The sequence below is a fragment of the Hemibagrus wyckioides genome, linkage group LG23 (genome assembly GCF_019097595.1).
Source record: "Hemibagrus wyckioides isolate EC202008001 linkage group LG23, SWU_Hwy_1.0, whole genome shotgun sequence".
NCBI lineage: Eukaryota > Metazoa > Chordata > Actinopteri > Siluriformes > Bagridae > Hemibagrus > Hemibagrus wyckioides.
In genome coordinates this window covers 18,954,087-18,969,349 of record NC_080732.1, presented here as the reverse complement: position 1 = coordinate 18,969,349, position 15,263 = coordinate 18,954,087, and the positions used below count along the sequence as shown (strand labels likewise).

Genomic DNA, 15,263 nt, shown 5'->3' with positions numbered 1-15,263 from the left:
AGCGGGGTCAGCGGATGCTGAGGCGCATAGTGCGAAGAGGTCGCCAACTTTCTGCAGAGTCAATCGCTACAGACCTCCAAACTTCATGTGGCCTTCAGATTAGCTCAAGAACAGTGTGCAGAGAGCTTCATGGAATGGGTTTCCATGGCCGAGCAGCTGCATCCAAGCCATACATCACCAAGTGCAATGCAAAGCGTCGGATGCAGTGGTGTAAAGCACGCCGCCACTGGACTCTAGAGCAGTGGAGACGCGTTCTCTGGAGTGACGAATCGCGCTTCTCCATCTGGCGATCTGATGGACGAGTCTGGGTTTGGCGGTTGCCAGGAGAACGGTACTTGTCTGACTGCATTGTGCCAAGTGTAAAGTTTGGTGGAGGGGGGATTTTGGTGTGGGGTTGTTTTTCAGGAGCTGGGCTTGGCCCCTTAGTTCCAGTGAAAGGAACTCTGAATGCTTCAGCATACCAAGACATTTTGGACAATTCCATGCTCCCAACTTTGTGGGAACAGTTTGGAGCTGGCCCCTTCCTCTTCCAACATGACTGTGCACCAGTGACCAAAGCAAGGTCCATAAAGACATGGATGACAGAGTCTGGTGTGGATGAACTTGACTGGCCTGCACAGAGTCCTGACCTCAACCCGATAGAACACCTTTGGGATGAATTAGGGCGGAGACTGAGAGCCAGGCCTTCTCGTCCAACATCAGTGTGTGACCTCACAAATGCGCTTCTGGAAGAATGGTCAAAAATTCCCATAAACACACTCCTAAACCTTGTGGACAGCCTTCCCAGAAGAGTTGAAGCTGTTATAGCTGCAAAGGGTGGACCGACGTCATATTGAACCCTATGGATTAGGAATGGGATGTCTCTTAAGTTCATATGCGAGTCAAGGCAGGTGAGCGAATACTTTTGGCAATATAGTGTATATATTGTATAATGCAATACAATTTATATTACATTTTGTATTATATTCTTTCTATACTTGGTATTCTTTTCTTCTAGTGTACTTCTTATATTTTATATTCCAGTTTTACATTTTTATTTAAATTATTTCTTATATATTGTATTATATTTTTTTTATTTTTAATTAAATTATTTCATATATTTAATATTATATTTTATATTTTATTTAAATTATTTCTTATATTTTTATATTCTAGTTTTGCATTTTTATTTACATTTTTTCTTTTCTTTTATATTCTAGTTTTTTTATTTCTATTTAAATGATTTCTTATACTTTATATTCTAGTTTTTCATTTTTTATTTTAATTATTTCTTATATTTTATATTCTATTTTTTACATTTTTATTACTTTTGTTTTAACTTTTAAATTTGAATTTAAATTTAAATAGATGTTTTAAACGTAATAATCAAACATTACATCCAATTAAAAATTAAATCTAATGTAGAAGTAAATAATTTGCACACATAAAAAAAAGAAAACTTAAGTAGAAGGCAGTGAATAGAAGATGAATAAAAGCTGAATGAATGAAATGTGTGGAGTTTGTGTATAGAATTCAGACCCTTCTGTCCAGCTGGGAGACTTGTACCTGTGTCGTTGAGCATCTGCTGCGTGGCTGTGTTACTTCCTGTCCTCCTCCTGCGAGAGGAAATAAAGAGATTAGGTCAGCTCCATGATTTCAGCTCTCAGCTACAGATCCTGTATTTTTACCTCTTGTCCTGGTTAAATTTGCATCTGCAGTGTCCACCTGTAAGAGAGGGGCGTCAGGGTCAGTCTCACAACACAAACACTGTCCACTCTACTGATCTGTCTGGTTATCTGTGTAAATATGTGTTTATCTGTTTGTGTGTTGATGTTGATGATCCTGATTGGTCAGAAGGTTCTGGAACAGCAACTTTTTTCAGGGATGTTGTGTAAATATTAAACAAATTGCTGGAGCATAAAAGAAATAAAACACTTCAGGAGGTAATGTTATGGAAAAATAATGTGTGTGTGTGTGTGTGTGTGAATGTAATAAACTCACTCAGAAGGATAGTAATGCCTATCAGACACAACACCGCGGCCATGATCAGCCCTCCAACGCGCAGCCTGTGATAATCTACACACACACACACACACACACACACAGATGGAGACTGGGCATTGAGCAAACAGTCACAGAGCGCCCCCTAGTAGTATCCTAGCTAGTGTCTAGAGTGAGAGTGTTAGGGCTAGCTAGTGTCTAGAGTGAGAGTGTTAGGGCTAGCTAGTATCTAGAGTGAGAGTGTTAGGGCTAGCTAGTATCTAGAGTGAGAGTGTTGGGGCTAGCTAGTGTCTAGAGTGAGAGTGTTAGGGCTAGCTAGTATCTAGAGTGAGAGTGTTAGGGCTAGCTAGTATCTAGAGTGAGAGTGTTGGGGCTAGCTAGTATCTAGAGTGAGAGTGTTAGGGCTAGCTAGTATCTAGAGTGAGAGTGTTGGGGCTAGCTAGTATCTAGAGTGAGAGTGTTGGGGCTAGCTAGTATCTAGAGTGAGCGTGTTAGGGCTAGCTAGTATCTAGAGTGAGAGTGTTGGGGCTAGCTAGTATCTAGAGTGAGAGTGTTGGGGCTAGCTAGTGTCTAGAGTGAGAGTGTTGGGGCTAGCTAGTGTCTAGCTAGCTAGTATCTATAGTGAGAGTGTTGCGGCTAGCTAGTATCTAGAGTGAGAGTGTTGGGGCTAGCTAGTATCTAGAGTGAGAGTGTTGGGGCTAGCTAGTATCTAGAGTGAGAGTGTTGGGGCTAGCTAGTATCTAGAGTGAGAGTGTTGGGGCTAGCTAGTATCTAGAGTGAGAGTGTTAGGGCTAGCTAGTATCTAGAGTGAGAGTGTTAGGGCTAGCTAGTATCTAGAGTGAGAGTGTTGGGGCTAGCTAGTATCTAGAGTGAGAGTGTTGGGGCTAGCTAGTATCTAGAGTGAGAGTGTTGGGGCTAGCTAGTGTCTAGCAAGGGTGTTAGGTATCTGAATGGTCAGATGCAGCTGACAGAGTGTGTTAGGTATCTAGTGAGTGTGTGTTAGGTATCTAGTGAGTGTGTGTTAGGTATCTAGTGAGTGTGTGTTAGGTATCTAGTGAGTGTGTGTTAGGTATCTGAGTGTTCAGACACAGCTCATAGCAAGTGTGTGTTGGAGTGAGGAATGAAATAAATCCCGTGAGATGTTTACTTACCGAAAGTGAAGGGATCGTCCTCTGAGAGAAAGAAGAAGAGAGAAGGAGAGAGTGGAGTTAATGAGACTTCACACACAACTTCATATAAAACAAGTCAAACAGGGAAGAAGAGAAATCTCCTACTCTGCTGCGGATCTTCGGTCAAGACGAGGGAGACAACTAGAAACACACAAAATTATTACAATTATTAAATAATAATTAAAAAACAGTAGAGGAAATTCACACAGTACCAATAAACATAATCACTGCTTTTATTTTTTTTTAAAATTCTGTGCAGTGATTTTTTTCTTGCAGGTTTAATGAAGTAATTAATTAATTAATTAATTAACTATAATTAATTGTGTCTTAATTAATTACATAATTTATGAATACATTCATTACCATCAGGGATGTCAGTACATTATTTTATTTTATTATTTTTTGTTGCATTTATTATTCACTGTAAAAAAAAACTTAAGTGTGTTGTATGCATCATTACATTTCCTCAGCTTTAAAAAATATATATTTATAAATAGTATAAAAAAAAAATAAAAATATATAATGTGTTGACTATATAAAAAAGTATTTTTTTAAATAAAATATAATAAATATTTTAAAATAATATTTTTGTTAGCTTTTATAATAATAAATAAATAAAAAATGAATGAATAAATAAATAAATATCAATACTTAATAAATATATAATTAAATAAATAATAAATAAATAAATTATTATCATTGCTTTTATCATTATAATTATTATTATTAATACTATTATTATTATTATTATTATTATTATTAATTGTTAATAATTATCTCTATAATATTTTTGGCCTCACAGTTGAGGACACTAGATGGAGCATTGATACACTGTGACTGATTTCTCTCTCTCTCTCTCTCTCTCTCTCTCTGTCTCACACTCACACACTCACACACACACACACACACACACAGACAGAGTGTATGAAGGTGATAATGACTCACATGTGATGAAGATGATGGACAGAATCTGCGCCATGGCGACGTGGCTTCACCTGAAACCCAAGGAAAATGTTTTATTTATTTATTTAAAGTTTTGCGCAGTAATTCCCTGTAGGTCACAGCGGCGTTTTCGGATCACAGATTAAACACACGTTAATATTAACTGCTCTCTAAATACGACCTGTGATTCTGTGTAGCAACAAAACCTCCGAGCTGCTGGACATGAAAATCTCAGAACTAAAAGCAGACACACAGCCGACCTTCAGTGACGTCACCGCCTGCGTCTGCGCTCACCAGCACTGAGGTACTGAGCTCTAAATCAGCGACACCGCCTGCGTCTGCGCTCACCAGCACTGAGGTTCTGAGCTCTAATTCAGTGTCACCACCTGCGTCTGCGCTCATTAGCACTGAGCTCTAATTCAGTTACCTCTGATCCACCTGCTGATGTGATTGTACGATGAGCAGCACATCAGCGAGGAACAGGAAGCAGAACCGACTGGACAGCAGATGACCACTCGAGTGAGTGAGTAGCAGCTCAGAAATCAGAGCACAGGCACGTTGACACAAAATATAAAAAATAATAAATAATAAATAAATCCAGCTACTGGATGGAGTTCATACTAAAGTTCATGCACAGTTTATCATCTGAAACTTTTATCTCGTAGCCTAGCTTTGGGAATTCACCGTCTGAGTCTCCGTTTACATCATCGTCCATTTGTGTCCTAATATGTGTCCATTACGTCCATTTGTGTCCTAATCTCTTAATACATTACCATAACAACCATCACATTAACTGGGTTAGCGCTCGTTTAGCACACAGCTGCTCATTGGTGTCTAGGATGCAGTCTCCGTGGGAGTTTATTTAGTGACATCACTAACCGGGTGACATCACTAACCGGTTAACATCACTAACCGGGTGACATCACTAACCGAGTGACATCACTAACCGGGTGACATCACTAACCGGGTGACATCACTAACCGAGTGACATCACTAACCGGGTGACATCACTAACCGGGTGACATCACTAACTGAGTGACATCACTAACTGAGTGACATCACTAACCGTGTGACATCACTAACTGAGTGACATCACTAACCAGGCTTGTATGTAGCCCTGCCCCCTCAACGTGTTACACAGACTCACTAGATCTAAAGACGAAAAAGAGAAAACAAAAAAATTAAAAATAAAATAAAAAAAGAAACAGAAAAGAAAGTGAAAACATTTTGCAGAACAAAAAAATGTTAACATGATTATTATATTAAATAATGTTTTTTTATTATTATTATATAAATATTATTATTATTATTTATTTTTCTCCTGTACAGAAATCAGTCACAGGTCACAGGATGTGAAATTTTAACGTAACCTGGACTGCATGCTGGTGATTTTCCATGAGACTTTGTTAACCAATTAGAACAGTGTGTCTGATCCGATCTGATTCCCATCACAATGCCTGTGTGTGTATGTATGTGTGTGTGTGTGTGTGTGTGTGTGTGGAAGAGGAGAGTATAACAGGATCTGAGGACATCCTGAGCTAAAATATTTCACTGCTTTGATCCCAGCAGGACTGTCCTGAGCTCGCTGAAGGAAAGAGCAGGCGTTAATGTTTGATTTCTGAGTGTGTGTGTGTGTGTGTGTGTGGAGTTGAATAGAAGGTTTTAGAGCTCTGTAATGAAGACGTGAATTTTATCTGACGACCTTTCGAATCGTAGCGATGACTTAATTGTGTTTGCAAATGAAGGCAAGTGTGTTTTGTGTGCCTCTGCCGGCGAGGCGAGGCGAGTCGAGGTGTGTGTTCGTGTCACAATAGAAACCCGACACCTCGCGCTGACGCTCTTTTGTTCCTCTGGAAATGAAAAACGCAGCCAGCTCTGGCAGATCCAGGCCTCTTTCATTTCCTCCATGGTCATGATTACGCAAAGCTCGCAGGCTTTCCTCTCTCCCGGGGCGACGGCGTCGTCAGGGATCCGGTTGCCTCGCTGCTTTCTCACCGTTAAAGATCAGAAATCATTTCTTAATGGGGTCGGGGATTTAACAAGCGATCCGTTTCCACACGACGTTCTTCAACAGCTTTTTATTCACTGCTGAGAATAATAAACTCTGAGCTGGACGCTAAAGGGTTAAACCTGAACAGAGTTCTGATCTAAGATAATCTGGAAGAAAACATTTCAGAAATGCGTAAAGCAGCAGAGTGGAACCTTCCACGCTTCCAGAACCTTCCACGGTTTTCCCCTCATCGCCTCGGAGAAACAGCTGGAAGTGCGGGAAATCTCTCACGTCTCTATTATTCAATAAACATTAAGAATATATGACTTTAACACTTGAATTCAGAATTTCCGGATTCTGATTGGTCAGTACGTTACGGTTTCTATAGCAACACCTCGTTTGCAGGGTGTGTCGTGTCGTTTATTTTCCGTTTATTTCAGGAGTCTGTTAGCGTCACGTGTTTCTAGCTACGGTCATGTACACAGGAACAGGAAGTCACTCGTTTTACAGAATTAAATGTATTTATAAATGAATAATGATGAGCAGTGGGCGTGTCCAGAGAGAGAGAGTGAGAGACAGGGAGAGAGAGCGAGAGAGAGAGAGAGAGAGAGAGACAGGGAGAGAGAGAGAGAGAGAGAGAGAGAGACAGGGAGAGGGAGAGAGAGAGACAGGGAGAGAGAGAGAGAGAGAGACAGGGAGAGAGAGAGAGAGAGGGAGAGTGAGTGAGAGGGAGAGAGAGAGTGAGAGAGAGAGACATGGAGAGGGAGTGAGAGAGAGAGAGAGAGAGACAGGGAGAGGGACAGAGAGGGAGAGAGAGAGAGAGAGGGGGGGAGAGAGAGAGAGAGAGAGAGTGAGAGAGAGACAGGGAGAGGGACAGAGAGGGAGAGAGAGGGGGGGGGAGTGAGAGAGAGAGAGAGAGAGAGAGAGAGAGGGAGAGAGAGAGGGAGAGTGAGTGAGTGAGAGAGAGAGAGAGAGAGAAAGAGAGAGAGAGATAGAGCTTTATCACAGAACAGAATGTGGAGTATGTGAAGTGTTGATTATGAAGGTGTTGTGTGTTTGTGTGTTATTGTGTGGTTGTGCAGTGTTGTGTTATTGTGTGTTTGTGTAGTGTTGTGTGGTTGTGTGTTATTGTGTGGTTGTGTAGTGTAGTGTGTGTTTGTGTAATGTTGTTTGGTTGTGTAGTGTTGTGTGGTTGTGTAGTGTAGTGTGTGTTTGTGTAGTGTTGTGTGGTTGTGTAGTGTAGTGTGTGTTTGTGTAGTGTTGTGTGGTTGTGTAGTGTAGTGTGTGTTTGTGTAGTGTTGTGTGGTTGTGTAGTGTAGTGTGTGTTTGTGTAGTGTTGTGTGGTTGTGTAGTGTAGTGTGTGTTTGTGTAGTGTTGTGTGGTTGTGTAGTGTAGTGTGTGTTTGTGTAGTGTTGTGTGGTTGTGTAGTGTAGTGTGTGTTTGTGTAGTGTTGTGTGGTTGTGTAGTGTAGTGTGTGTTTGTGTAGTGTTGTGTGGTTGTGTAGTGTAGTGTGTGTTTGTGTAGTGTTGTGTGGTTGTGTAGTGTAGTGTGTGTTTGTGTAGTGTTGTGTGGTTGTGTAGTGTAGTGTGTGTTTGTGTAGTGTAGTGTGTGTTTGTGTAGTGTTGTGTGGTTGTGTAGTGTAGTGTGTGTTTGTGTAGTGTTGTGTGGTTGTGTAGTGTAGTGTGTGTTTGTGTAGTGTGGTTGTGTAGTGTAGTGTGTGTTTGTGTAGTGTTGTGTGGTTGTGTAGTGTAGTGTGTGTTTGTGTAGTGTGGTTGTGTAGTGTAGTGTGTGTTTGTGTAGTGTTGTTTGGTTGTGTAGTATAGTGTGTGTTTGTGTAGTGTTGTGTGGTTGTGTAGTGTAGTGTGTGTTTGTGTAGTGTTGTTTGGTTGTGTAGTGTAGTGTTGTGTGGTTGTGTAGTATAGTGTGTGTTTGTGTAGTGTTGTGTGGTTGTGTAGTGTAGTGTTGTGTGGTTGTGTAGTATAGTGTGTGTTTGTGTAGTGTTGTGTGGTTGTGTAGTGTAGTGTGTGTTTGTGTAGTGTTGTATGGTTGTGTAGTGTAGTGTGTGTTTGTGTAGTGTTGTTTGGTTGTGTAGTGTAGTGTTGTGTGGTTGTGTAGTGTAGTGTGTGTTTGTGTAGTGTTGTATGGTTGTGTAGTGTAGTGTGTGTTTGTGTAGTGTTGTGTGTTTGTGTTATCAGTGCCTGACTCGGGACATTGGACAGAACAATCAGGTGTTTGTCTCAGACTCGAGCGGTTTGTTCTCGTCTCCGTCTCCTGAACTCGTCTCTTCTGTGTTAATGTTCATCAGCAGCTGACCTACACACACACACACACACACACACTTTCTCTCTCTCACACACACTCTCTCTCACACACACACACTCATACACACTCAGTATCTCTGTCTCACTGTGTGTTACTGATCACCTCACACTCTTATACACACACACTCATACAGACTCACACTCTAATACACACTCATACACACACCCACACTTACACTCACCTCACACTCATACACACCCACACTTACACTCACCTCACACTCATACACACACACTCATACAGACTCACACTCTAATACACACTCATACACACACCCACACTTACACTCACCTCACACTCATACACACACCCACACTTACACTCACCTCACACTCATACACACACACTCATACAGACTCACACTCTAATACACACTCATACACACACCCACACTTACACTCACCTCACACTCATACACACCCACACTTACACTCACCTCACACTCATACACACACACTCATACAGACTCACACTCTAATACACACTCATACACACACCCACACTTACACTCACCTCACACTCATACACACCCACACTTACACTCACCTCACACTCATACACACACACTCATACAGACTCACACTCTAATACACACTCATACACACACCCCACTTACACTCACCTCACACTCATACACACACCCACACTTACACTCACCTCACACTCATACACACACACTCATACAGACTCACACTCTAATACACACTCATACACACACCCCACACTTACACTCACCTCACACTCATACACACCCACACTTACACTCACCTCACACTCATACACACACACTCATACAGACTCACACTCTAATACACACTCATACACACACCCACACTTACACTCACCTCACACTCATACACACCCACACTTACACTCACCTCACACTCATACACACACACTCATACAGACTCACACTCTAATACACACTCATACACACACACACACTTACACTCACCTCACACTCATACACACACACTCATACAGACTCACACTCTAATACACACTCATACACACACCCACACTTACACTCACCTCACACTCATACACACACACACTAATACACACTCACACTCTAATACACACTCATACACACACACACTTACACTCACCTCACACTCATACACACACACACTAATACACACTCACACTCTAATACACACTCATACACACACCCACACTTACACTCACCTCACACTCATACACACACACACACACACATACACTTACACTCACCTCGCACTCATACGCACACACACACACATTTACACTCACCTCACACTCATACACACACACACACACATTTACACTCACCTCACACTCATACACACACACACACACACACACACTCACATCAGGTGCTCTCTCTCCATCATTCCAGTATTACCAGAAACACACACACACACACTTCTAGCACACACTCAGTATCTCTGTCTCACTGTGTGTTTAACTTTACATTCATACACACACTCACAATCACCTCACACTAACACACTCACACTCTAACACACACACACACACACCTTGTTCAGCACTTTTTTGAACCACTGAGAGATTTCCATTCAGTCTTCCAGGATCCCTGAAGACCTCCGAGTCCCAGATGGGCACTTAACCTGAAATAATTGGTGCAGTCATATGCTGTGTGTGTGTGGGTGTGTGTGTGTGTGTGTGTGTGTGTGTGGGTGTGTGTGTGTGTGTGTGTGTGTGGGTGTGTGTGTGTGTGTGTAGGGCGGCGGCTGAGCACAAGTTCCTGTTCTTAGCTTTGAGAATGATTTCTCAGAGGAAAAAGTCTTGACTATGCAAAGTAAACATCAGAACCGTTTGCCACGCCCTCTAACATAAACACACCTGCTGCATGTGTGTGTGTGTGTGTGTGTGAGGTGATTATGAGTGTGTGTGTGAGTGTGTGCATGTGGGGGGTGATCCGTAAAACACAAAGTGAGACAGAGATACTGATTGTGTATGTGTGTGTGTGTGTGTGTGCACTCACACTCTTACACACACACACTCTCTTACACACACACACACACACACACACACTCTTACACACACACACACACTCCTACACACACACACCTCAACGATTTGCCAAAGATTCTAAGTTTTCATTTGTTAATAAACTCTTCATGTCATGTTCTCCACTGTGACTGAGATCTACGACTGGAGACTCCTTCCAAAAAAGCACAATAAAAGTCTCCTAACATAAAAAACTTCACCCCAGCCAAAATGATACTTCATTAACCAATAACGTGTTGTTAAAAGAAACACTGTACATCTTCTGACCAATCAGATTCCTCTCTTATACAGGAACACTGTACACCAGACCTGGGCATTTTACAGCCCGCGGGCCACACCCGGCCCTTTGGACGTCCCTGTCCGGCCCGCGTTAAGTCAGTCATAAACATAAATGAACAAGTATTTATGCTGTGCATAAACTGTGGTACTTTTATTTTGAAAAACCTGGAGTTTTATTATTTCCGTATGGACGTGTGTGTGTCTGAACAGTAACAGGTGATGCTGCACGTTAATGCTGGTCAGATACCCCTAAAAATGTCAGCTCCCGTTAAAAAAAGAAAAGTTGATTCCGAATGCCGCGTTTTCAACAAGACATGGACTGCAAAATATTTATTTACAGAAATCGAAGGTAAAGCCGTCTGCTTAGTTTGTGGTACACAGGTCACTGTGTTGAAAGATTACAATCTGAATCGCCACTACGTGACCAAACACGAGGAGAAATCGCAGAGGAGTCAGAGGCTGTGGCCATGCTGCAAACCCGACACGGACTTTTTACAAAACTTCCCACACCCAGAGACGCAGCTGTCAAGACAATTTCTGTCATATCTCACAAAATCACTAGAGAGTTTATTAAGGAGTGTGTGGTGGACTCTGCTGACCTGATATGACCAGAGAAAAAGGGAGCATTTGAGAACATGCCCCTCTCCCGACGCACTGTAACGAGAAGGGCTGAGGACATCGCGGGAAATCTGGAGCTTCAGCTGAGGAACAGAGCGGTCAACTTTGACCACTTCTCACTGGCTCTGGGTGAGAGCTGCGATTTGAATGAAGTTGAGCAGTTGCTTATCTTTAGCATAATGCAAAACATCTGTTCAGTATTTGTGAAGATTAACAAGTTAAAAATAAAATGAAAGTTTTATTGTTTTTGTTTTAAACTGTTTATTACTTCTATAGGATTATTTTCCTCTTTGACCTACACAACAATTCATAAATTTACATAAATATTTACAGAATATCCTTATTCTTCTGATTACCAGCAGCAGCTCATCAAAATATATCATTTGCTTTATAGAATGGGAGAAAATTAATATTGAGCAGAATTAAGTTGAAGTTATCGTTGGTTCGGCCCTCCATGAACACAGTTCGTATTTGTTATGTGGTCCCCTGTAGAAATTAATTGCCCAGCCCTGCTGTACACTGACTGACCAATCAGATTCAGGAACACTGTATACCGTCTGACCAATCAGATTCCAGGATTCATCTGCACCTAGTGAAGCTAACAAATATGGAATATTGTGTGATATCATGTCCCACATTTCTGTCGTTCTCACACTCCTGCTAGATATGATACACTCGCATTCTTCCACTCACACACACACACACACACACACTCACAACATCTCACCCTGACCAAGGGAAGTGTGTGGCCTGCCAGAGCGCTATCTGCTACAGGAAATGTGTGTATGTGTGTGTGCGTGTGCATGTGTGTGTGTGTGTGTGTGCGTGTGCATGTGTGTGTGTGTGTGTGTGTGTGCGTGCGTGTATCAGCCAGTGTGTTTTTGCATGACCTTGTGTGCATGCGTGTTTCTGATTGCGTTCACCTTGTCAAATTCTTTGCTAGGCAACACTTGATCCCACACACACAGACACACACACACATACACACACACACACACACAGACACACACACGTCACAATCACACACCATACAAAAGGGATGCAGCACATGAACAACGGAACTCAAACAGAAGCTAAATTAGGAACATTAACTCTCCGTTACTGAGAATAGCCCAGGATCAAACACACACACACACACACACACACTTGAATAAACACACTCTTTCCGTCCTCAGTAACAGTAACAGTATGATCAGGAATCCGTGTCCTCGTCATAATCCATGTGTCCTTCCTCTCCGTCCATCTCTTTTTTTTTTTCATTTTAAAGAAGAAATTTTCATCACACTCGACTTTCTCAAAAACCAGAAACTCCTGAGCGCATGCTCCTGCCGTGACTCATGACTCGTTTTTCTTTCCTCATAATCTCTTCCTCTCTAGCGTTTAAGGAAACACTTCTTTGTGGAGGAAAAACTCACACTGGCGACATTTATATTTATATACATATATATTTTCCCACCACAGAAACACACACACACACACACACACACACACACAAATCAATAAAAAATTTAAACAGCATTATTTTTAACTTCTACTCTGTGCTTCTATTTATTTAGGACCAATATATATATATATATTAGAACAAAGTTTTCAAAGTAGTTTAGAATATAAATCTGTCCAATAAATGAACTATATGGTGACCTTTAATTTTTATTTATTTTTAAAAATTAATAAATAAAGGTGTGTGTGAGGAGTGTGTGTGAGGAGTGTGTGAGTGTGTGTGTGAGGAGTGTGTGTGAGGAGTGTGTGAGGTGTGTGTGAGGAGTGTGTGTGAGGAGTGTGTGAGTGTGTGTGTGAGGAGTGTGTGTGAGGAGTGTGTGAGTGTGTGTGTGTGAGGAGTGTGTGTGAGGAGTGTGTGAGGTGTGTGTGAGGTGTGTGTGTGAGGAGTGTGTGAGTGTGTGTGTGAGGAGTGTGTGTGAGGAGTGTGTGTGAGGAGTGTGTGAGTGTGTGTGTGTGAGGAGTGTGTGTGAGGAGTGTGTGAGTGTGTGTGTGAGGAGTGTGTGAGTGTGTGTGTGAGGAGTGTGTGAGTGTGTGTGTGTGAGGAGTGTGTGAGTGTGTGTGTGTGAGGAGTGTGTGTGAGGAGTGTGTGAGTGTGTGTGTGAGAAGTGTGTGTGAGGAGTGTGTGAGGAGTGTGTGTGAGGAGTGCGTGAGGAGTGTGTGTGTGAGGAGTGTGTGTGAGGAGTGCATGAGGAGTGTGTGTGTGAGGAGTGTGTGAGTGAGGAGTGTGTGTGTGTGAGAAGTGTGTGTGTGAGGAGTGTGTGTGAGAAGTGTGTGTGTGAGGAGTGTGTGTGTGTGAGAAGTGTGTGTGTGAGGAGTGTGTGTGTGTGAGAAGTGTGTGTGTGAGGAGTGTGTGAGTGTGTGTGTGAGGAGTGTGTGAGTGAGGAGTGTGTGTGAGGAGTGTGTGAGGAGTGTGTGTGAGGAGTGTGTGAGGAGTGTGTGTGTGAGGAGTGTGTGTGAGGAGTGCATGAGGAGTGTGTGTGTGAGGAGTGTGTGAGTGTGTGTGTGAGGAGTGTGTGAGTGAGGAGTGTGTGTGTGTGAGGAGTGTGTGTGTGTGAGGAGTGTGTGTGTGTGAGGATTGTGCAAACTCCATCACGAGTGGTGCATTAAGGCACCGTGTTGACAAAGCGCCTGCTGAGGAGGAGGAAAAAAGACAAACAGGAACATCTGGACTTCATCCACCTCTGGAGCACTAAGAAGGCAGTGATGGAGGAGTGCGGTTATTGTTGTCGTTTAAGACATTTCTAGTGTGTGTGTGTGTGTGTGTGTGTGATGCTTATAAATCGTTATAACAGCACTACGGCACTGCACACTGCTCCTGGGTTGCGCATCTAATAAAAAACGCACAATTTTATAATGTTCTGAGGTTTGCAAAAAAACAAAACAAAAAAAAACAAAGAGAAAAACAGATGAAACAAAGTAATGGAAATGTCACGCGCTAAGACAGGAGCGGGCGTCACCACAGCAACAGCTGGAGCGATCTCACGTTTAACGACCAAAAAAACGGCGTTATTAAAAACAAAAAAGACGGATCTCTCTCTCTCTGTAATCTTCAGCTATTAAAGCTACTCAAAAGACAACTCAGAAGAGTAATGTCTAGTATTTAGATTACGTTTTTAAAATAAAACAATACACAAACACATTAGTGATTAGATAACGTTTAAAAACCCGTAAAGAAGTGATTTGTTGAACTCACCTCAGCACGAGACGGAACGCACGAGACGTGTTGGCCGTTTCCCCGACTTGGAAGAGACTCGTTAAACAGGTTTTAACAAGCTAACGATCTGAATAAGTCTAACCAACACCCTTTTTTCTCTCTCTCTACCCCAGTGACACCTCAACAGGTCTCTCTCTCTCTCTCTCTCTCTCTCTCTCTCTCTCTCTCTCTGAGTGGGCTGAGTTTTTGAACGTGAACATGCCCGAGAGACGGAACTAATTTTTCGCTTGCTGTCAACGCCGACGCCGAAATTTTCTTTTTAATTGTTTTTAGTTTTCAGTGAACTCCTCGTGAATAATCTTGTATTTTTAACGCGATGCTGTCAAACACTGTCCAAAGTCACAAAATAACTTTCTTTAAAAAAAAAAATTAAAAAAAAATAAAAAACCCTACCGACCTCACAACTTAGCAACCAAACCGTCGTTCATTCAAATGAGCTAGCCGCTAATGTCACTTAGCTTGACTTCGATCGATATAGTCGATCGTTATATAGTATATATAGTATATAGATATAGTCGTTTTTTTTTTTGATTAAAGATTTTTAGTATTCAGTTCTAGTCATACACAGGGTCATTTCAGTTCATAAAAACAAAAACATGTAACAGAAAAGAAATGAAAACATGACGCACTAAGACGAGAAATCGACGCTATTGTTGCCTCAGCATCAGCCGGAACGATCTCACCGTTTAACGGATTATTAACAAACCTTTAATACAGTTTGTTTTCTCAGGACATG

The 15,263-nt window shown here is 41.9% G+C and overlaps 1 protein-coding gene across 1 annotated transcript in view; it reads right to left on the bottom strand.

Annotated features, from left to right (window-relative positions):
• fxyd3 (FXYD domain containing ion transport regulator 3) overlaps window positions 1-14,677 on the bottom strand; it is an 18,351-nt gene extending 3,674 nt beyond the window's left edge. The window contains exons 1-7 of the mRNA XM_058376666.1: window positions 14,507-14,677; window positions 4,095-4,144; window positions 3,255-3,290; window positions 3,132-3,152; window positions 1,981-2,055; window positions 1,668-1,704; window positions 1,546-1,595 (exon numbers count right to left, since the gene is read on the bottom strand). Of these exons, the coding sequence (XP_058232649.1) occupies window positions 1,546-1,595; window positions 1,668-1,704; window positions 1,981-2,055; window positions 3,132-3,152; window positions 3,255-3,290; window positions 4,095-4,128 (253 nt within the window). The 5' untranslated portion in view covers window positions 4,129-4,144; window positions 14,507-14,677. The remainder of the gene's footprint in view (window positions 1-1,545; window positions 1,596-1,667; window positions 1,705-1,980; window positions 2,056-3,131; window positions 3,153-3,254; window positions 3,291-4,094; window positions 4,145-14,506) is intronic.
• Between the last annotated feature and the right edge of the window lie 586 nt (window positions 14,678-15,263).